The 23,331-nt window shown below is 34.6% G+C and overlaps 2 protein-coding genes across 9 annotated transcripts; both read right to left on the bottom strand.

Moving 5' to 3' along the window:
• Positions 1-5,933: 5,933 nt before the first annotated feature.
• On the bottom strand, positions 5,934-13,106 carry LOC139969813 (uncharacterized). Of its 6 annotated transcripts, none has more exons than XM_071975120.1 (7): positions 12,827-13,106; positions 11,840-11,922; positions 10,491-10,772; positions 9,974-10,300; positions 8,911-9,018; positions 8,473-8,491; positions 5,934-7,911 (listed from the first exon to the last, which is right to left on the bottom strand). In XM_071975120.1, the coding sequence occupies exons 2-7, from the start codon at positions 11,892-11,894 to the stop codon at positions 7,887-7,889; spliced, it is 816 nt and encodes a 271-aa protein (XP_071831221.1). In that variant the 5' UTR covers positions 11,895-11,922; positions 12,827-13,106; the 3' UTR covers positions 5,934-7,886. The 6 variants fall into 6 exon arrangements, with proteins under 6 accessions (XP_071831221.1, XP_071831204.1, XP_071831238.1 ...); XM_071975103.1 differs by having other exon boundaries at positions 9,914-10,300; positions 12,827-13,091; XM_071975137.1 differs by having other exon boundaries at positions 9,914-10,300; positions 10,491-10,652; positions 12,827-13,089.
• A 391-nt stretch (positions 13,107-13,497) lies between these two features.
• Positions 13,498-21,804, bottom strand: LOC139969843 (uncharacterized). 3 transcript variants are annotated; one of them, XM_071975167.1, is made up of 7 exons: positions 21,575-21,804; positions 20,583-20,696; positions 19,616-19,900; positions 19,037-19,423; positions 18,043-18,141; positions 17,555-17,573; positions 13,498-17,058 (listed from the first exon to the last, which is right to left on the bottom strand). In XM_071975167.1, the coding sequence occupies exons 2-7, from the start codon at positions 20,635-20,637 to the stop codon at positions 17,034-17,036; spliced, it is 870 nt and encodes a 289-aa protein (XP_071831268.1). In that variant the 5' UTR covers positions 20,638-20,696; positions 21,575-21,804; the 3' UTR covers positions 13,498-17,033. The 3 variants fall into 3 exon arrangements, with proteins under 3 accessions (XP_071831268.1, XP_071831259.1, XP_071831279.1); XM_071975158.1 differs by having other exon boundaries at positions 20,583-20,666; positions 21,575-21,802; XM_071975178.1 differs by having other exon boundaries at positions 19,097-19,423; positions 20,583-20,666; positions 21,575-21,798.
• Positions 21,805-23,331: the final 1,527 nt, after the last annotated feature.

Here is a 23,331-nt window from a genome sequence, read left to right as displayed (position 1 = left end):
AGTAGTTTCGCGTGGAATTTGAAATCACTTACCGTTATATTTTGATTTATTGCTCATAATTCACGTTGATAGATCAGAAGTACATGTTTGAAAATAAACCACTTTGTATTCACTCTGTTCATCATTGCGGAGTTAAATAACTTCATTACTTTCATTATCGGGATTAAGAAGCCGATTAAGGCTTTAAAAGATTATTTTCATCATGAGCAATAAAATTGATAGTCTAAATATCAACGTATTACTTCCGTAGATGCATTTCATTCAATCATTTATAATATGTCTTTAAACTTCAACACAAAAGAAATTAATCACATGTTAGATATTTGACTCAGAAGTTACATGACATAATGTCATCACTCTTCATGTGAGATTTTACAGATCGAAGTTTCCAACTCACCTATTATTATTATGTAGCGTGTCTTGTCATCGCATGAGGTTGAATAAGATATTTACTCGTTTTTATATACATCATTTTATCAGCTTTCCATTTTGTCTTCTAGAGAGGTGGGAGAGAGGGAGAGTGGAGAGATGGGGAGAGAGGGAGAAGGGGAGAGGGGAGAGGGGAGAGGGGAGAGGGGAGAGGGGAGAGGGGAGAGGGGAGAGGGGAGAGGGGAGAGGGGAGAGGGGCGAGGGGCGAGGGGAGAGGGGAGAGGGGAGAGGGGAGAGGGGAGAGGGGAGAGGGGAGAGGGGAGAGGGGAGAGGGGAGAGGGGAGAGGGGAGAGGGGAGAGGGGAGAGGGGAGAGGGGAGAGGGGAGAGGGGAGAGGGGAGAGGGGAGAGGGGAGAGGGGAGAGGGGAGAGGGGAGAGGGGAGAGGGGAGAGACCCAGCTAACACACAACGTAATAATAACGTTATTTTATAACATATGTTCAAGTTGATATTATGCATATGCAAGAGGGGGCGGGGCTTAAGTTGATTTTTCACTAAAATAGATTGTAAACACAGTAACTGAACAACGACAAGTTGGATTGAAGTCATACGTGATGCATATATGCGCCATAAAGAGTACAAGAACCCTATTGATTTTGGTGCTCATCTCATGAATAATAATGAGTCACAGGGTGAAATGTAACAATCTTCAAATACTAATAACTCCGCAAGAAAAAGTAAGAATTTATTTATATACCTAATATTAATATGTTGGTAGATAGCAGGTACATGGTGAAATAAGTTCAAGATGATATTATGCATATTTATTAGGGGCGGGCTTAAGTTGGTTTTCACTAAAATAGCTTGTAAAAACACGGTAACTGAACAACGACAAGTTGAATTGAAGTCATACTAGGTAGTACATATATGCGCCATAGTGAGTAGAAGAGCCCTATTGATTTTGGTGCTCATCTTATGAATATTAATGAGGTCACAGGGTCAAATGTAAACATTTTCAGAATTGAATCATACTTTGTGTGTAGGTGGTTGTAGATAGCGGGTACATGATAATGTATGTTCAATGTGATATTATGCACATTCATTAGGGGGCAATGCTTGAGTTGATTTTTGCTTAAAATAGCTTATAAACATGGTAAGTTAACATAGTTTAGTAGGTAGGTCCACAGTCAGTGAAAGAACCTTGCTGATCAAATTAATCAACAATGAAGAAAGCTTGGGATTATAATCTCAAATGGCAAGGAATCACAATAAGCCAACTGGCTTTCTGGTTTTCTGCTGGCTTAGTGTTATTGCGATAAAATACATAATATGCCATTTAAATCTGGAAACTCTAATGTAAACTTTATCCAATGGGAACAACACAATTTATTTCTGACATTCAAGATTGCATATCTTGGAATTGTACAGTACACAATTGTCATACTTAATATCTACTGCCTTGACTAGATGGAGGTACTAAATACGTTTTACATTGCCAAAGCAACTTATGAAATTTGCAATTGACTGAACTTCATGGTGATAGGTATCATGATATGTACTGGCAATACCACTACTACTGACCACACCAAATTCAAAGTTGGTATCAACTGGAACACACAACTATGTGACTAACACCTGTTGTGACACAGAAGTTCCAACTTGTCACCCAAGTTGGTCCTAATTACATCATGCATGAAATGTTTCGACAGCTTAGAGCTACAAAATATCTTCCTTACTACAAGTTTCCATGAATTTCAAGAATGAATTCTTCAAAATGATACCAGTCTTAATGCAAGTGTTGATAAAATTAATGTCAATGTATAAAGTTTAATACGTAACTACCTGGTCTTGCAAATACTGTTAATACCTGATGATGCTTTACCAGAGGAAACACCAAGAGGCAAACTATACAGACATTTACTATTTTATAGAACTACCCCTTCAATAGTGTAGTGTACATTCTGTATCCATTGACTTAATTTTCCTTGTTGATCATCCATAGTGTGCTTTCAACTAAAATAAGTAATTGACATAGTTTTCTATTTTAGCATTACACTCAAGAGATGAGTTCCTTGTAAAACCTGTATTTTTATTTTCAACCATTTGACTCTCGTTCCAGTTAGATATATTAAATATTTTGTCATATTACTTCCAGATTGGGAACAACATTGCTACATTTGGAAAGTTTACCGAAAACCCAGCCCTTCATTTTGGAAAAGCAGGAGGACCCATAACCGGCTTTGTCTTCATTGACCGCGAAACAGTAAAATGTTGTAGCATGTTGGAATCGTTTGAACTCGGCTTTATACTATTTTTTATTTTTGACTACCAAATTCTGTTTGATAGTCTGGACAAAGAGTACGGTTGTAAAGGAAAAACTTTACTTGGATAAAGTCCTATTTCACAAACCGCTCGCAGAATGTTAGCATTAACAGTAAACACTCTTCACCTCGCTATCTTGAATATGGAGTTCCACAAGGATCAGTGCTCGGACTGTCTGTTTTCACATTTTATACCTCCCAATTGAAGACTTTATCACTCCCACGGTCTCCAAGGAATGAATTATGCAGATGATACACAAGTTTATGTGTCAATGTACATTGATGAAAAGAATCAGACTATTGGAAAACTTGGATCATTTATAAACGAAATTAAAACTTGGTGTGTAAGCAAAACACAAATTCTCAGCGACAACAAAACTGAATCGATGCATGCTTTTCGTCATGATTTCGTAATGTCACCCCTGCAACTTCCACGTTAGCAATTAAAACTAAGACGTATGGTTAGCAACTTAGCATTCTTTCAAATTTGAGGCCCCCAAACTCTGGAACACTCCCAACCCAAAGTAGGGATTCTCTTACCATAGACAATTTTAAAAACGTCTTAAAAAGTTATTTATTCACATGATTCCCACATTGGACACTGTAATATTTATATTGTCGATCATTTCGTGTATCTTTTAGTATGTTTTTTTTGTATTCATTTTGTTCCTGTAAAGCTCATTGAGATTGTCGACATCATGCGCTATATAAATAAGTATTATTACAGTAGTTTTTATTATTTTACATATTATATATGATTTCTACTTCGGAATGTCTAAACTTGTGGAATTTCATCCAAAAGTTCATTTATGGTCTGGGAAAAGGTAAGGGTAGAGAGAGATCTGTTCCCAGTGTATCTCTTCTTATGAATTTCGTAACTCCTACTGAAGCTCCCTTAGTACCAAACACATAGGCCTACTTTGTTTAATTAATAGCAAACAGACAGACACTTTGTTGCCTTAATGTATTGATATGTATTTCTAGCAGTTTGTATTACAGAACCCACAAGGAGTCTTTCCAAGTAATTTCATAAAGGTTTAGCAAAGTAAAGCATGTGAAAGGAACACAGTTTTCTGTACCACAACCTGAAAGTTTCATCTGAGCTGTATTACCGATTGCAAAGTAACCCTGTACATCACTTATATGTAGGATAGAAATACTACAGTTATCTTTTTTGAGCTGACTATCTCAATACATTCATAATAATATAACCTTTCAAAATAACAGCCATTATTAACCCGGTATGGAGGTCATTGCATTGAGTGCAGTTTGGTTGGCCATTATGGAATTTATGTACTAAAATTTTAAATTCATTTCAACAGAGCAATTGAAAAAATTTGTAAATTGTGGAGTTAAAGCAACTGAGTAATCCTAAATTTTTCTGAGTTTTGATAAGATATTATCTTGTTTTCAAAACAATTTACCAAATTAAAATGTCAAATTATGGGGCAAAATTTTTCTTATGTTGATGGAACTTTTAAGCTTCCGTACATCTCTATTGATGTAGTGAAAACAATGTGGCAACACTTTTACTGGTAGAAATTGGATTTTTTTTTTTTTGTGGACAGACTTCATGCTCTAGCTTCTCCTGCAAGTAGCCATTGGGAGGGTCTGTACTCTGGTTAAATTTAAATTAACATTTTAACTGAGGCAATTTTTACTGTGTCAGCAACTACAGTCTAGGCCTAGTTAGGCTTAAGTTAGGCCTACTGTCTAATAGTATAAACTGGCGCGCTTTGTAACTGCGCTTCTTCTACTTTTGGTCTAACTTTGTCCTCGCCAATAAGTCTGGTTTAATGCAATAGTTAAGAAAACCAGAATAACATAAGTAGCCAACCCGAAGGCCGGTTAGGAACAAATATATTGAAAGTAATTGTAACCTATATTATAACTCGTTCATTAATACTACACTAGTACAGTGCTATACAACTGCGTTCTACAATACTGCTAGCTAGTGAACATCAGACCGATTACTAATCGGAGAAACTCAACTCTCAAACGTACAGATGCTTCTCATTGCCAGTCGTTGGAATGGCGTACGGCTTGTCAATGGTATATTAGTAGATGATAGCACTCCCCCTTTGGGTGATTTGTCGGCTGAAATCGTTCTTAATTTGAAGCTTTGTGGGCCGAATTATAAACTTTCGGCCTAGCTTACCGTTCTTATATTTTGACGAAAGATTTTAAGGCCAATTTATTTAAGTAGTAAAACATGAGACTGGTATTATTGAATATATTTAAAGCATGAAATGTTACTTTACTAATTAATTTTGAACTATCGCAATTCAATGGACTATAAACTCTGGTGGCAACTGTCATGACTATAGTAATAGTCATATTCATAAGGATCTTGATTTAATATAAATTGAAATGACACGTGAGAGTAAACCCAAGTAATAAAATTTTTGGGTAGCGTTGTTGCCTCTTAAAAGAGCCTGAAGCTTAAGTCGATCGAAAGAAGTATTATTATATGTTAACTATTTTGTTTATTATTCTGTCATTGATAATTTTCCAAAGAGAGGATATAAAACAATATTACGTATCAATAAAAATCGAAATGTCTTGAGTCCTTATTGGTAGTCAAGGCTTAGGCCTTCTCAGTGTGTACGTGTAGGTTACTTATTGGTTACTTAGTGACGTAACCATTACGTTATATCACAACGTTACTATAACGTAAATGACTAACATTGGGAAATCTCGTTGTATGAACGTTACAATAACATCGCAAAAAGGTTATAGAAAAACGTTAATGCGACGTTATTATAACGTAACATTTAAACGTTACAAAATAACGTAATAAAAACGTAAATACAACGTTATTTTTTGGTCTAAATATTACGTAAATATAACGTCCCCTGGAGTCTACAAAATTTCGTAACTACAACGTAACTTTCTGACGTTAATGCAACGTAAACGGTACGTAAATATAACGTTATAAAAACGTAATTTTGTTAGCTGGGGAGGGAGGAGAAGGAGAGAGGGAAGAGGTGGGAGAGAGAGGAGAGGGGAGAGAGTGGAGAAAGGGGAGAGAGTGGAGAAACAGGAGAGAGTGGAGAAAGGGGAGAGGGGGAGAGATTGTTAATCCCAAGAAATTGATTTTTATTTTTCCATAAATTATATGCATATCGCCATGAATGATTTGGGCAAAATGACAGTTCTACAAAATGATTAAAGTACGATGTTCAAAACTACCAATAAGCTTGAAGTCAAACATTTTCACAATTTTCAAAAAGATTTCCAACAACATTACCAAACCACATTTGATCATAAAATTATTTACAAGCGATGAAGAATTTTCTATTAAAGAGGCTGAATACACTTATTTCCTTAATTTATTATATTCACATTTTACCGTTATATTTGTAAAATACGTTTGACAAGGAAAAGGACTTTTCTTTACAGCAACATTGCCGGAATTTCTTCACAATAATTGATGAGTTCTGTTGTTTTGTAGCCAATCTTTATTGTTTTATATAATAGAATGTCACATTTTAGTATGTTCTTATGACATAAACTAAACGTCATACACAAGAAACATAGACAATGATATATGAGTTAGTGAATCAAGATCGTAAACTACGCAGGAATCACACAAAAATAACTTTGTTCAAATATTTATTGACATTTTATCGCAGCGACAGATTTGTCTTGTTAATATTAAATAAACTTAAACAAAATTTCTGACATTTTCTTCCTGGTAATGATTTATATAGCACTTCAATAAGATCCGATGTTTCTGTGACTCTCTCGGCCTGACAAATATTTCCAAGTAAAATAAACGTAGATAGAAATTGATGACATCTTAACAATATCAGAAAAGAAACGTTTACGAATTGCAAGGGGGTAAATTATGAACGACTTTCATTTTCAAAAATTCTGTCGAGTGTGTTCGAATTGGTTCAATGCTTATTTCCGTTTGCCAGATCCACTTACCACGTTGACTCGCTCGGCCTGACAAATACTTCCAAGTAAAATAAAGCCCTAGCTAGGAATTGTTGACATTGTTACACAGTACGAGTGTCGCAATTGTTCAAAGTGGTTCACGAAAGTCACCTTCTATTACAGTTCTTACGCGATGTCCATCCACACGTAACATGGTTGTGTCATTTGAAAACGGTTGCGGAATGACTGTTAGCAGTGATACCCCAATCGCTAGGCGTTTTACTTCACATACAACATTACCACCTTAACATGGAGATTCAAATGGACATGTCTTGACATTGCTGAATAAAATAGTCATGACAATCGTGGAGCTGAAAGTGCTTCACCGTCTTGATCATTATGCTATTCTTTACTTCAATGAGACTTTAGTCAGTATTGTTACAAGCGTTCGGTATAACAATTGAGGCAATGTGACGATTATGGATCAACTTTTGAAGACGGAACGACGCTATTAATGGCTGGAAAACAATTTATATATTTGATAGGCGGAAATACATAAACAGCGTTTAAGGAAATGACATCACTATTTATGTAATTGCGTCTTAAATTGCATAATATTTGAAAGCAGAAAAAAATATCTGAAGAACAAGCAATGCAAGGTAGCACCAACAGTTTGTGTAAACTAATAAACTGGCGTGTAGCATTACCTCACATTGAATGGCATTCCACATATCAATGCTGTGAATACTATCACCAGTATTTATTAACTTTAAATCCTAACTGCCAATACTTGAGACAGTCCTATGTTCAGTAAACGAACTTTCAAAGTTTATATTTATTGTAACTTGTTTACTTATTCACCTTCGCTTCTGGTGGGGGTGCGTTGGGGTGTTGGGGGGAGGGGAGTTACAGTAACATATATGTTAAAGTCTTGTCTTCTATACATATAGTAATGTTAATGCCAAGCTTCACAAGGTTTTTCTATAGTTCAAATGATTTGACATTTTTCCATTCTTGAATGATATTAATTATCTTGGAATTATCAAATGATGCTGTAATCGCTCAATACTTGTTTTCGAGATTAATATAAACCAGTTAATATATACTTAAAAGTAAAAAATAAAGATGAAGAGATAGGCAATTTAGAAATATTCCCAAGATATAGAACGGGTATTGCATTAAACATATTCAAGTCTTCTGTACACGAAATCTTCGGATTTATTGGGTAGCTATAAGGTCTCATTTAGTTGTCTGCCGTAGTTAGATTAAGTTCCTTTGCAGCGGTATGATATTGTTGTCGCCAAATCGAACGAAGTTAATATCTCCGCAGTTTCACTGAACTAGCAAAGTGAAAATGAAAGAAATACGTTTAGTACACATATTTATCATTGAACGTAATGGTCTACTCATCTATCCAATACAATGCAACTGTGTGTACTTATGTATATATGCCTTCACTATATGCTCATGAGATATTTTTCTTTGTCTTTAATAGCGCTCAAAGCACTTAACTTCTTGTAATAGATAATCGAGAGCAAAGCTTTACAAATATTTGTCTTTATCTTTAATAGCGCTCAAAGCACTTAACCTCTTTTAACAGATAATCGAGAGCAAAGCTTTAAACATAATGAACTCGATATCTATAGGTATTAATTATCTAGCTGGATTGCAATGATGTTGATAATAAGCTATGTCTAGTGACCTTACAATAATGCATTAGGTTATATCGCTTTGCCTTTGAAGTTCGGTAAAGTTATGACAGACATGAAACGGAAAAACGATATGAAGCTGTTTACATCCCAGATACTCTGTAGGATTGTTTTTCTCTGCAAGTTCATTTTAAAAAGACATGGGGAATAGTACACATATTGACGATTTGCAAAATTACAGAAAAATCTTACCTGTCAGTGTGGTAGCTGCCTGTTATATTAGAAAGATTGATGAGAAACGAAAGATATATCATAATTTCTACTGTATACTATTAAAAGATTAAGAGAAAAAATGAATGGAAGGAAGAAAGAAGTAACATTAACATAGGAAGGAGGACGGGTGTTCAACAATCGAGACAACCATCTACGGTTAACATAATCTGAAGACTCCGCAATAGTAACTGGAGAGTAGGATCAACTTTACTTCATAGTTCAGATGTGGACTGTTGCGATAAGTGTGAGGGTAGCATTTTACAGTGACAGAATGAAGTCGCTAATATTAATAAACATAAAAACACCAAATATAAAGAACTTTTTTCACTGTCATGGATTTTTTTAACTCAGTACAATTTTAATTATAAAGTATATATAAATATATATATATAGAAGGATGGATGGAAATATATAAACCTTGCTTACTGTTTCCTTTTCGGCACCAATATCCAATAAAGCACACGACTAGACATAGGACTGTAATGGTTATTCCAGTTAGTACAAAAATCCAGATATATTTTGTCTCTGAAGACCAAACAGATCATAGTTAAAGATGTATTGGGGACGAATTTATATTATAGCATCTTGTACCGTTAAAACGAGTTCATCGATGGAGCAATACATTTATATTTGTAAGTTATAATAGTCAGCTAAGAACATATTTTTGCAATCTTTATTGTATGCAAGTGATCCTTATTATATAAAATTTGCTGTGTGTATTTCAATATTCTGACTTTATTGTCCTCCAACGTGAATTCCGTTTTAACGATTAGCTAATGATTTGTTGTAAATTAGACATCACAATGTGGTTCACTGATTTAAAGTGATTGATTGAGTTTATTAAGCCTAACAATAGTCTGCTGTATAGCGATTTATAACACACATACGGTACATATATAACATTGCACTATTCTGCCGCAATCAAAGCCCGTTTCCAGTAGGTGAGCTATTTGTTCACAAAGTTATGGAATATCATTAAGATGTTGCAAGGTCATTTTTAGTCTATGCACAAGACAACGTAGATTTTGCTTCAATCACCATAGGACTGAATACGTCAGTTCTTAATATGGCACAGAACAGTCTCTTTACAATCTATTTAAGAATGAGAGCGGTGCCTGTAAGCTAAACTCACAAATAGAATGAAGGAAAATCAAAACATTTCCAATGGTTTGTTCAACAAGTGATCAAGATTGGAACAACTTCTAAGTAATTAATGGGATAATAATATCACGTACCTCATATCATCTATATCATTTCATTTGAATAGGTGACATTTGCTACATTTATCCACCAATAGCAAATACAGACTTTAAAACCCACTGATTTCGACAATGGTTTCTATATTTAATTTCACAAAGTGAACATTCCAGGAAGCCTTAAGACGATTTTAGAACAACCCACTGCCAATACTTTGCTTTACCATGCAACGAGCCATCGCATCCAGGGCATTCAGTGAGCCTTACTGGGGTGGTGGTAGTACCTTCAGAAAAGCTGTTCACAGGTTTCAAGCTGACACTGATCGTCACATTTTCTTCCACATCTTCAAATTTATCGAGCGTTACGTGACAGGTCACGTTGATATTCTCGACAAGAACAAGAGACAGTTGGGCTTTTACTGTTTTATTTTGAAATCGCCTGGCTGTCTCTTTGGTGACATTCGTATCAACTGCACTCTGTATGGTCCAGTATACAGACGTATTGCCTGTTACATTTAACGCCAGACACGTAAGTATTAATTTCTCCCCCTTAGGTCGTTGTTGATGTTTACTGTTGTTGTTGTTTACCCAAAGCTTCACGTGTATAGGATCTGAAATGAAACCATGGAAGCAAAATTTGTATATTAAAATAATAATGATGAATGAAAATGAAATATATGAAAAAAGGGGAGAAGAGAAGAAAACAAAAACATATATTATCAGTGTATAACTCCTTCAATATAAGCTACATAATTTTCTTGAAACAACATGTATTGTTTTTTACATTAATTTAAAACTCACCTATAACATGTAGAGTATATCCAACCTGAACTATGCCGTTGAACAAACAGGTGTAGTTTCCTTCATTCTCAGCTTGAACATGCTGGATGTTCAATAACGTATGACTGTTATTGATTTCACCGTGGACGTTAGAAATACCTAAGTCATCTGCGTCAACAAAATCTGCAAATATAATATTCCCATTGAACATCCACACCGGTTTTCCAGTATCTTCAAGCTTGAAAACATACTCAAGTAAGATTGACTGTCCGGTTGGAATCCGCTTCGTTATGAAACCGATGCCTATTGAGAGAACACAAACACAGAGGAACACACTAACCAAAAACAATATATAACTATTCATAAGTTGAATACAGGATAACTAATTAAATGAATTTTTTTGGGGGGGGGGTATGTAAACATTTAAACACCACTGTTATCAGTTCAGAATGTGGTTCTACAACACTTGCAATTTCTGTTTAGAAAATGACCATTTAACCAGTTATGGTTCATCGAGTTAACTGTTTGGATGATATGGTCATAGTGTATAGTCGAACACACATACCATTACGTCAGTTCCTTACAAAGAAAACACAAAAATCAATTACTTTCATGGCCTCAAATAGTATATTTATAACGTAATGTAATGTAACAGCCGATTCATACAGAGATTACAGTAACTACTGTAAATCTTAAAGTTTTGTACCACCGTAAAAAAAAATGTATTGTGCTGACAAATCTGATAAATCGGTAGCATGTGCTATTAGGTTTACAGTAAGAACTGAGGATATTTGTGATTCCAATAAATCCCAAACAACTGGATTTGTTGGAATTACACAAATCCCCAGTTATTACTGTAATCCTAATAGCACATGCTGCCGATTGATTGCACGATCCAGTTTTTACTGTGGTACAAAACTTTAAGATTTATAGTGGTAACTGTGTTCTCTATGTGTATCTGGTGTGTGTATAGTTTGTAATTCCAAATGATGTGGAATGTCCTCCAATGGGGCTATGTTGTTAACATGAACTTAACATAACATGCTGAGCTATTAAAAGTAATAAACCAATATATTAAATTAACAGTTAGGCTTTCACTGCAGATACTTAAAGGAGCATTCAGGCTTGTACTGAAAAGCCTCAAAGAAGAAGTCCAGACATTGAGTATGATGAGTATCTTGGGAACGATAACAGAAACATTACTGACAATTTGTTTTTCTTGGACTATTACATATCAAGACTAAAATGTTCAGCCAAAAGTAATCCATTAAATGCCACTGAAACCTTTCGCAAAAGGGCGAGGCTGCTGATGTTAAGAGAGGGAGTAGGGGAGGGTTGCATTAGTTAAAGTACATTACCATAGGACTAACCTTCATGTGACAGTACCACAAGTAGAAAAGCAATCGAGAAGCAATGATATTTCATTGTGTTAGTCCACAGCGTCCTTTTTCCCCTATAAAAAGGAAATCAAAACGCGGATACTGCCAAAACTTAAAGGGTAGCATTCTTGTATCAAGTCACGTTGTTCGTATAAAATTTTACAACAGTATATTCCTTGTTTTAATAATCACTTTTCAAACACACACACCCAACTCTACACATTAAATTCAGACTCTCTTACTGTAGTGCGCTACATTTACATGTATTCTGAGGGATATCTCATCAGGTGGATTCACACACAGGCGCGCACAGCTTTATTTACATGTTACCTTGCCGGTCGCCATTTTATACACCAGTGTGAACATATACAATGCAAGTTAACTGCCTTGAACAGGTGCACGACGTAATGATCTGGACAGGATTTGAACTTGGTCCATTACCCATTTTAATTCAATTCATTACAATGCTCCGGAATTGATGATTGTGCCTCAAAGGCTCTCCTGAACATCTGCTATAATAGCTACTCGCGTCTTTAAGGCTGACATCAAAAACAACATTCCTCAATTGATGGAAAATGCAAAATACATATGTTGCAGAATTAGAAGCAGAATGATATTTTCTGAAAATATTACCGTATCAACCGACTCATTTGTTTAATATTTGACACCAATCTTAATGCAGGGCATGGAAAACACTAACTAAGAACACTTATTAAGCTAATCTCCTTTGCATAACGAATGGATTTCTGGTCTACAAATACCAGTAACATTATCCATTTAGCTTCTAGTTACTGCATGAAACTAATGATAGTGCGTTAGCATGTGACAACTCCTGACCAATTTGTTTCTATAGACTTGAAAAAGCCACGTTATTTTTCTATAGTTCTCTTCTCTTTTGTAAGGTGAAAATGTTGTCAAGTTATGGTGCTTGGATTATATTTTTAACCTAAATCAATAGAATATTTTTAGGTAACTTACCAGTATAGTCTGATCAATGCTGTTTTAGAATATAAATATATAGGAAGCCGTAGATCACATTGAAAACGATGGGATGTAGCTGAGAGTTAGAAGTATCTATTCCGAGTAACTCGTAATGCTTGCTTAGAAGTACTTATGAAATGTTCAAAAGGCTGTACAGTGAACTCATTTTGTTAATTGTAATGAAATAGTTTATCACTCTCAATATGAGGATTTGGATGCTCATTAAAGCGTCGGGGCATTGTTTTCGTCGCTCTGATGCACTTAAAGTTGTGAACTTGATTTGAAAGTTTCACTGATCAAGTACTTGAATCGATATGTTAATTTGTATTTGCAAACTTTAACACAGAATAAAGTTATATAAAGTTAAACATGTCACTTTGGAATAACACAGTAATGATGTCATAGCTCTTAGTGTGAGATTCAGTACACTTTCGTTAGTTGTCTTTATACATGATGATTTATCACCACATATAGTGGAATCAGATATAAACATGCTTGGAAATGTTGGTTTGTAAACACCTACTTTTCAGTTTTCCATTGATCATTTTTTTTTTCGTGTACATTAACTTAATTAATTCAGTCTTCCTGCTGGAGTTGTAGCTGGCTAAACAACTAGTGGAGCGAATTACAGAGGACATAAAATGAAATGTAATACACTTTGTATAGTCTAGTATTTTATTGTGAATAACATGAGAATTGACACACTATTTTCAAATTTGCATTATTATATGTGACATCAATAATGAAACTCTGATTGATAGACGTGGAAGTGATCTAAATTAAATACATGGCTGATCAGTCAAATTATTCAAATGCTTTAAAATATATTGTTGCCCTGAAGTGGGTTACTTGAGCAACTTTCGTCACTCCATTGAAAGCTAGGTTACTTTCGATATAACGTTATCGTTTGTGATCAGCTTGTCAATAGTTCTGAAATATGTTTTTTCTATGGTACTTAATGGTACTTTTAAACTTCGCTATTAAGTTTAAATAAGTTTCTATCGCACGCGACTTCAGACAGTATGCCTGTTTTATTTTTTCTTTTCCTCATGTTGAATATTATTGCATCAATTGGTTTCAGTGACAACGGATTACCATGAAGGAATTTTCCAATTCTTCTTTACTTGAACTTACATATTAAACTGCACGTAGTTAAAGTACCTTCGTAAATTAAGAATCATATTCTCTGCAATTGACATTTCTGCCGTACATAGCCGTACCTGCAACAGGCATCTGCTGAATATTTATTTTCAGGAATAAAGTAAGGAAAAAGTGAAGAAAACCTGGTCGTAGATGAACAAGTCGCTGTGCGTGTGGTTTCATAATGCATTGCTTTTCTTTCATATTTTATCAAATTCTTTGGCCCAAAAAGCTGTTTCTGACAATGTAAAATACTCACGTCTAATTCTATGTGGTTAAATATAACGATCGCCATCAACAGTTTGCATTCATTTGAATGAAAAAAAAAATCACCACAAACACTTACCGTTTCATTGATGAACAGCGCCACATCAGGTTTGCTCAGGTAATATATAGTCTATAGGCAATAATGGGCATATATAATGATGTATTGACGTTACACACGATGCATGGCGAGGAGGCTGGTTAAACGATACTCAGTAACATTTAACGTTTAATTGATATATGAAAATGATAGAGTTTATCATGATAGATGCATACATAGATGTTTGAAGTTGAACAGTCGACCTCATGAATTTATTCCAAAATTCGTACTCGGGCATTGTGCAAATCTAAACTTGTTGTTAGTGCATTTAACTGCATTATTATAATGATTAATGCTTGTCCTAAGAACGTTGCATCTATACTCGTTTCACAACAAGAGGAATTTTACTTGTACTCACATTCATGCTGTACGGTTTACTTGTACTAAAGTGTGAGAAATAACAGACTATGTCTATAAAAGAAATAAAGGTGACATGCATAATTAGGATGAGTTTCCATTACCGTCAAAAAAGGATATAAAAGACGCTATAGCTTTCAGGTAATTGTTAGGAGTCAACGGAGTATCAGATATAACAAATATCACGCTGATCAAAACATGAATATAAATTAGTCTATTGTTTCTATCCTAAATTTCATGTAACGAGAAAACGGTATCGCAAACTCAAAGAAGTGACCTTCAGAGCTCACTACAAAAAGCTTTCATGCCTTCCTATGCTTGTTTGAATAACTTAAACATTTCAAAAGTTACGTAATTTGAACTCCAAACATTTCTTACCTCTCTTTCAATATGAACAGAAAAGGTTGTACTAAAAAATATGCGCCTAAAGTACATTAGATTGAAGCGAAATATGAGGTGTCCAACACTTCAATAAAATCGAACCATTCTACATAGAAAAATATATATATAAAGTTTTGTTGCGTGTGATTGGACATGCATATTACACATATTACATGGTATGTTGTCATCTTTGAGTCTGTATAAGGCAAAAATAGTAAAAAGTCGCGTGTCCCATAATTGCTTCACTCAAAATATATAAAACATAAATTTCGCTTCTTTCCTTTTCTGTGGTACGTACATAATAACTCTCCTGCATGTAATTTCAGAAGATAGAAGGAAATAAACTGAAATTGAAACGCCATTTTCTTTTATAAAATTTAATATTATTTAAGTACCACGCACTTTCGATAAAATACTTATATGTGTTTCGATAAAACACTTTCGATAAAACACTTTCGATAGAACACTTATATGCGAGCAAAGAAGCTATCAATTATTAATTTTCCATAAATTGATATAATACAACAAATACTGACAAATATTTCCAGGTAAAATAAACGTAGAAAGAAGTAGATGGCATCTTAACAATATCAGAAAAGAAACGTTTACGAATTGCAATGGGGTAAATTATGAACGACTTTCATTTTCAAAAATTCTGTCGGGTGTGTTCGAATTGGTTCAATGCTTATTTCCGTTTGCTAGATCCACTTACCACGTTGACTCGCTCGGCCTGACAAATATTTACAAGTAAAATAAAGCCCTAGCTAGAAATTGTTGACATTGTTACACAGTACGAGTGTCGCAATTGTTCAAAGTGGTTCACGAAAGTCACCTTCTATTACAGTTCTTATGCGATGTCCATTCACACGTAACATTGTTGTGTCATTTGAAAGCGGTGGCGGAATGACTGTTAGCGGTGATACCCCAATCGCTAGGCTTTTACTTCACATACAACATTACCACCTTCACATGGGGATCAAATGGACATGTCTTGACATTGCTGAATAAAATAGTCATGACAATCGTGGAGCTGAAAGTGCTTCGCGGTCTTGATCATAAGGCTTTTCTTTACTACAATAAGACTTCAGTAAGTAATTGTTACAAGCGTGCGTTATAACAATCGAGGCAATGTAACGATCATGGAACGTTTGAAGACAGATTGACGCTATTAATAGTTGTAAAACAATTTATATATTTGATAGGCGGAAGTACATAGAAAGCGTTTGAGGAAATGACATCACTTGTTATGAAATTACATCTTAAATTGATTGTATTTAAAAGCAAAAAGAAATTTCTTAAGAACAAACAATGCAAAATAGCATAACAATTTTTGTAAACTGATAAACTTGCGTGTAACATTACTTCACATTGAATGACATTCCACATATCAATGCTATGAATACTATCACCAGCATTTATTAATTTTAAATCCTAACTGCCAATACTTGAGACACTCATGTTTTCAGTAAACGAACTTGAATAGTTTATATTTAATGTAACTTGTTTACTTATTCACTTTTGCCTCTGGTTGGGGAGTGTTTGGGGGGGGGGATTACAGTAACATATATGTTTATGTCTTCTCTTCTATACATGTAGTGATTGTAATGCCAAGCTAAACAGGGTGTTCCTATAGTTCAAATGATTTGACACTTTTCCATTCGTGAATGATATTAATTATCATGGAATTATCAAATGATACTGTAATCGCTGAATACTTGTTTTTCGAGATTAATACAAACCAATTAATATATACTTAAAAGTAAAAAATAAAGATGAAGAGATAGGCAATTTAGAAATATTCCCAAGATATAGAACGGGTATTGCATTAAACATATTCAAGTCATCTGTACACGAAATCTTCGGATTTATTGGGTAGCTATAAGGTCTCATTGAGTTGTCTGCCGTAGTTAGATTAAGTTCCTCTGCAGCGGTATGATATTGTTGTCGCCAAATCGAACGAAATTAATATCTTCGCAGTTTTACCGAACTAGCAAAGTGAAAATGAAAGAAATACGTTTAGCACACATATTTATCATTGAACGTAATGGTCTACTTATCTATCCAATACAGTGCAACTGTGTGTACTTATGTATTTATGCCTTTTATTATGCTCATGAGATATTTTTCTTTGTCTTTTATAGCTGTAATAGCACTTAACCTCTTGTAACAGATAATCGAGAGCAAAGCTTTCAAAATAGTTAACTCGATATCTGTAATTATTAATTATCTAGTTAGATTGCAAATATGTTGCTACTAAGCTATGTCTAGTGACCTTACAATAATGCATTAGGTTATATCGCTTTGCCTTTGAAGTCTGGTAAAGTTCAGATAAATCTGAAACGGTAAAAACGATATGAAGCTGTCGACATCCCATATGCTATGTAGGATTGTTTATAATGCCTTTCCTGTACAATATCATTTTACAAAGACAGTGGGAAATAGTACATATATTTAGTATTTGCAAAATGAATGCCAAATCTTACCTGTAAGTGGGGTAGCTGCCTGTTATATTAGAAAGATTGATGAGAAACGAAAGAGATATTACAATTTTTCCTGTCTATTAAAGGATTAGGAGCAAAAAATGAATGGAAGGAAGAAAGAAAGAAGTAACATTGACATAGGAGGGAGGACGGGTGCTCAACAATCGAGACAACCATCTACGGTTAACATGATCTGAGGACTCCGAAATAGTAACTGGAAAGTAGCATCAGCTTTACTTCATATTTCAGATGTGGACTGTTGCGATAAGTGTGAGGGTAGCATTTTACAGTGACAGAATGAAGTCGCTAATATTAATAAACATAAAATCAACAAATATAAAGAACTTTTTTCACTGTTATGGATTTTTTAATTCAGTACAATTCAATTATAAAGTATATATATATTCATATATATATATATATATATATATATATATATATATATATAATATAGATAGAAGTATGGATGGAAATATATAAACCTTGCTTACTGTTTCCTTTTCGCCTCCAATATCCAATAAAGCACACGACAAGACATAGGACTGTAATGGTTATTCCAGGTAGTACAAACATCCAGATATATTTTGTCTCTGAAGACCAAACAGATCATAGTTAAAGATGTATTGGGGACGAACTTATATTATAGCATCTTGTACCGTTCAAACGAGTTTATCGATGGAGCAATACATTTATGTTTGTAAGTAATAATAGTCAGCTAAAAACATATTTTCGCATTCTTTATTGTATGCAAGTGATCCTTATTATATAAAATTTGCTGTGTGTCTTTCAATATTCTCTCTTTATTGTCCTCCAAGGTGAATTTCGTTTTCACGATTAGCTAATGATTTGTTGTAAATTAGACATCACAATGTGGTTCACTGATTTAAAGTGATTGAGTGAGTTTATTAAGCCTAACAATAGTCTGCTGTATAGCGATTTATAACACACATACGGTACATATATAACATTGCACTATTCTGCCGCAATCGAAGCTTGTTTCCAGTAGGTGAGCTATTTGTTCACAAAGTTATGGAATATCATTAAGATGTTGCAAGGTCATTTTTAGTCTTTGCACAAGACAACGTAGATTTTGCTTCAATCACTTTAGGACTGAATACGTCAGTTCTTAATATGGCGCAGAACAGTCTATTTACAATCTATTTAAGAATGAGAGCGGTGCCTGTAAGCTAAACTCGCCAATAGAATGAAGGAAAACCAAAACATTTCCAATGGTTTGTTCAACAATTGATCAATTTTGGAACAATTTCTATAGACTTAAGGGGATAATAATGTAACGTATGTCATATCATCTATATCATTTCATTTGAATAGGTGACATTTGCTACATTTATCCACCAATAGCAAATACAGACTTTAAAACCCACTGATTTTGACAATGGTTTCTATATTTAATTTCACAAAGTGAACATTCCAGGAAGCCTTAAGACGATTTTAGAACAACCCACTGCCAATACTTTGCTTTACCATGCAACGAGCCATTGCATCCAGTGCATTCAGTGAGCCTTACTGAGGCGGTGGTAGTACCTTCAGTAAAGCTGTTCACATGTTTCAAGCTGACATTGATCGTCGCGTTTTCTCCCGCATCTTCAAACTCATCGAGTGTCACGTGACAGGTCACGTTAATATTCTCGACGAGAACAAGAGACAGATCGGCTTCTAATGTTTCATCTTGAAATTGTCTGGCTGTCTCTTCGGTGACATTCTTATCAACTTCACTCTGTATGGTCCAGTATACAAACGTGTTGCCTGTTACATTTAAAGCCAGACACGTAAGTATTAATTTCTCCCCCTTAGGTCGTTGTTGTTGTTTACTGTTGTTGCCATTTACCCAAAGTTTCACTTGTATAGGATCTTAAATGAAATCGAGATAGCAAAATTTGTATATTAAAATAATAATGATGAATAAAAATGAAATATATGAAAAAAGGGGAGAAGGGAAGAAAACAAAAACATATATTATCAGTGTATAACTTCTTCAATGTAAGCTACATAATATTTTCTTGGAACAACATGTATTGTTTTTTACATTAATTTAAAACTCACCTATAACATGTAGAGTATATCCAACCTGAAATGTGTCGTTGAATAAACAGGTGTAGTTTCCGTCATTCTTAGCTTGGAAATGTTGGATGTGCAAAAACGTATGACTGTTGTTGATAATTTCACCGCGGACGTTAGAAATATCTAAATCATCTGCGTTAAAAGATTCTGCATATATAATTCTCCCATTGAAGCTCCACACCGGTCTTCCAATATCTTCAGGCTTGAAATCACACTCAAGTGAGATTGACTGTCCGTTTGGAATCCACTTCGTTAGGCAACCGATGCCTTTGAGAGAACACAAACACAGAGGAACACACTAACCAAAAACAATATATAAATATTCATAAGTTGATTACAGGATAACTAAATTAGTGAACACATTGTTTTGGTATGTAAACATTTAAACACGACTGTTGTCAGTTCAGGATGTGGTTCTACAACACTTGCAATTTCTGTTTAGAAAATGACCATTTAACCAGTAAAGGTTCATCAAGTTAACTGTCAGGATAATATAGTCATAGTGTATAGTCGAACACACATACTATTACGTCAGTTTTTCAGACGTAACACAAAAATCAATGACTTTTCTGGCCTCAAATGACTTCTTTATACTGTAATGTAATGTCAAGCTTCTAATTCCAAATGGTGTTGAATGTCCTCCAATTGTGCTGTTTTGTTCAATTAAAAGAACATGTTGAGCAGCTATTAAAAAGTAAAGAAACGATAGATTACATTAACATGTAGGCTTCCACTGAACAGCCTTAAAGGAGCAGCTATAGAAACATTCCTGACAATTTTTTTTCTTGGACTATTACATATGAAGACTGCAAAGTTCATCCTAAAGGCATCCATTAAATACCACTGAAACCTTTCGCAAAAGGGCAAGGCTGCTGGTGTTAAGAGACGGGGTGTCGGTGGGTGGGGGGGGGTGGTTGCATTAGTTAAAGTACCTTACCATGGAACTAACCTTTATGTGATATTATCACAAGTAGAAAAGTAATCGAAAGGCAATTATATTTCATTGTGTTAGTCCACAGCGTCCTTTTTCCACCTAAAAAAGAAGGAAATCAAAACGCAGATACTGCTAAAAGTTAAAGGTTAGCATTCTTGTATGAAGTAACGTTGTTCGTATAAAATTTTATAACAGTATATTCCTTGTTTTAATGATCACTTTTCAAACACACACACCCAACTCTGCACATTAAATTCAGACTCTCTTACTGTAGTGCGCTACATTTACATGTATTCTGAGGGATATCTCATCAGGTGGATTCACACACAGGCGCGCACAGCTTTATTTACATGTTACCTTGCCGGTCGCCATTTTATACACCAGTGTGAACATATACAATGCAAGTTAACTGCCTTGAACAGGTGCACGACGTAATGATCTGGACAGGATTTGAACTTGGTCCATTACCCATTTTTAATCCAATTCACTACAATGCTCCGGAATTGATGATTGTGCCTCAAAGGCTCTCCTGAACATCTGCTATAAAAGCTACTCGCGTCTTTAAGGCTGACTTCAAAAACAACATTCCTCAATTGATGGAAAAAGCAAAATACATATATTGCAGAATTAGAAGCAGAATGATGTTTTCTGAAAATATAAGCGTATCAACCGCTCCATTTGTTTAATATTTGACACCAATCGTAATGCAGGGCATGGAAAACATCAACTAAGAACACTTATTAAGCTAATCTCCTTTGCATAACGAATGGATTTCTGGTATACAAATACCAGTAACATTATCCATTTAGCTTCTAGTTACTGCATGAAACTAATGATAGTGCGTTAGCATTTGACAACTCCTGACCAATTTGTTGTCTATAGACTTGAAAAAGCCACGTTATTTTTCTATAGTTCTTTTCTCTTTTGTAAGGTGAATATGTTGCCAATTTATGGTGCTTGGATTATACTTTTAACTTAAATCAAGAGAATAGTTTTAGGTAACTTACCAGTATAGTCTGATCAATGCTGTTTTAGAATATAAATATATAGGAAGCCGTAGATCACATTGAAAACGATGGGATGTGGCTGAGAGTTAGAAGTATCTATTCCGAGTAACTCGTAATGCTTGCTTAGAAGTACTTATGAAATGTTCAATAGGCTGTACAGTGAACTCACTTTGTTAATTGTAATGAAATAGTTTATCACTCTCAATATGAGGATTTGGATACTCATTAAAGCGTCGGGGCATTGTTTTCGTCGCTCTGATGCACTTAAAGTTGTGAACTTGATTTGAAAGTTTCACTGATCAAGTACTTGAATCGATATGTTAATTTGTATTTGCAAACTTTAACACAGAATAAAGTTATATAAAGTTAAACATGTCACTTTGGAATAACACAGTAATGATGTCATAGCTCTTAGTGTGAGATTCAGTAAACTTTCGTTAGTTGTCTTTATACATGATGATTTATCACCACATATAGTGGAATCGGATATTAACATGCTTGGAAATGTTGGTTTGTAAACACCTACTTTTCAGTTTTCCATTGATCATTTTTTTTTCGTGTACATTAACTTAATTAATTCAGTCTTCCTTCGGGAGTTGTAGCTGGCTAAACAACTAGTGGAGCGAATTACAGAGGACATAAAATGAAATGTAATACACTTTGTATAGTCCAGTATTTTATTGTGAATAACATGAGAATTGACACACTATGTTCACATTTGCATTATTATATGTGACATCAATAATGAAACTCTGATTGATAGACGTGGGAGTGATCTAAATTAAATACATGGCTGATCAGTCAAATTATTCAAATGCTTTAAAATATATTGTTGCCCTGAAGTGGGTTACTTGGGCAGCTATCGTCACTCAGTTGAAAGCTAGGTTACTTTCGACATTACGTTATTGTTTGTGATCAGTTTGGCAATCGTTCTGAAATATGTTTTATGGTACTTATGGTAAATTTTGCTATGAAGGTTAATTAAGTTTCTATCGCACGCGACTTCAGACAGTATGCTTGTTTCACTTTGTCTTTGCCTCATGTTGAATATAATTGCATCAATTGGTTTCAGTGACAACGGATTACCATGAAGGAATTATCCAATTCTTCTTTACTTGGGCTTACATATTAAACTGCACGGAGTTAAAGTACCTTCGTAAATTAAGAATCATATTCTCTGCAATTGACATTTCTGCCATACATAGCCGTACCTACAACAGGCATCTGCTGAATATTTATTTTCAGGAATAAAGTAAGGAAAAAGTGAAGAAAACCTGGTAGTAAATGAACAAGTCGCTGTGCTTGTGGTTTCATAATGCATTGCTTTTCTTTCATATTTTATCAAATTCTTTGGCCAAAAAACTCTTTCTGAAAATGTAAAATACTCACGTCTAATTCTATGTGGTTAAATATAACGATCGCCATCAACAGTTTGCATTCATTTGAATGAAAAAAAAAATCACCACAAACACTTACCGTTTCATTGATGAACAGCGCCACATCAGGTTTGCTAAGGTAATATATAGTTTGTTGGCTATATTGGGCATATATAGTTATGCATTGACGTTACACACGGTGCATGCACCAGTGAGGCGGCTGTTTATACGATACTTATTAACATTTAATGTTGAACTGGAATATGGACATTGTAGCGTTTACCAGGATATATCCATACATAGTTGTTTGAAGTTGAACAGTCGACCTCGCGGATTTATCACAACATTAGTACTCGGGCATTGTACAAATCTAAGCTTGTT

The sequence above is a fragment of the Apostichopus japonicus genome, chromosome 1 (assembly GCF_037975245.1).
Source record: "Apostichopus japonicus isolate 1M-3 chromosome 1, ASM3797524v1, whole genome shotgun sequence".
NCBI classification, from domain to species: domain Eukaryota; kingdom Metazoa; phylum Echinodermata; class Holothuroidea; order Aspidochirotida; family Stichopodidae; genus Apostichopus; species Apostichopus japonicus.
The sequence above is the reverse complement of the archived record's forward strand: the minus strand, read 5'-3'. Positions and strand labels throughout refer to the sequence as shown.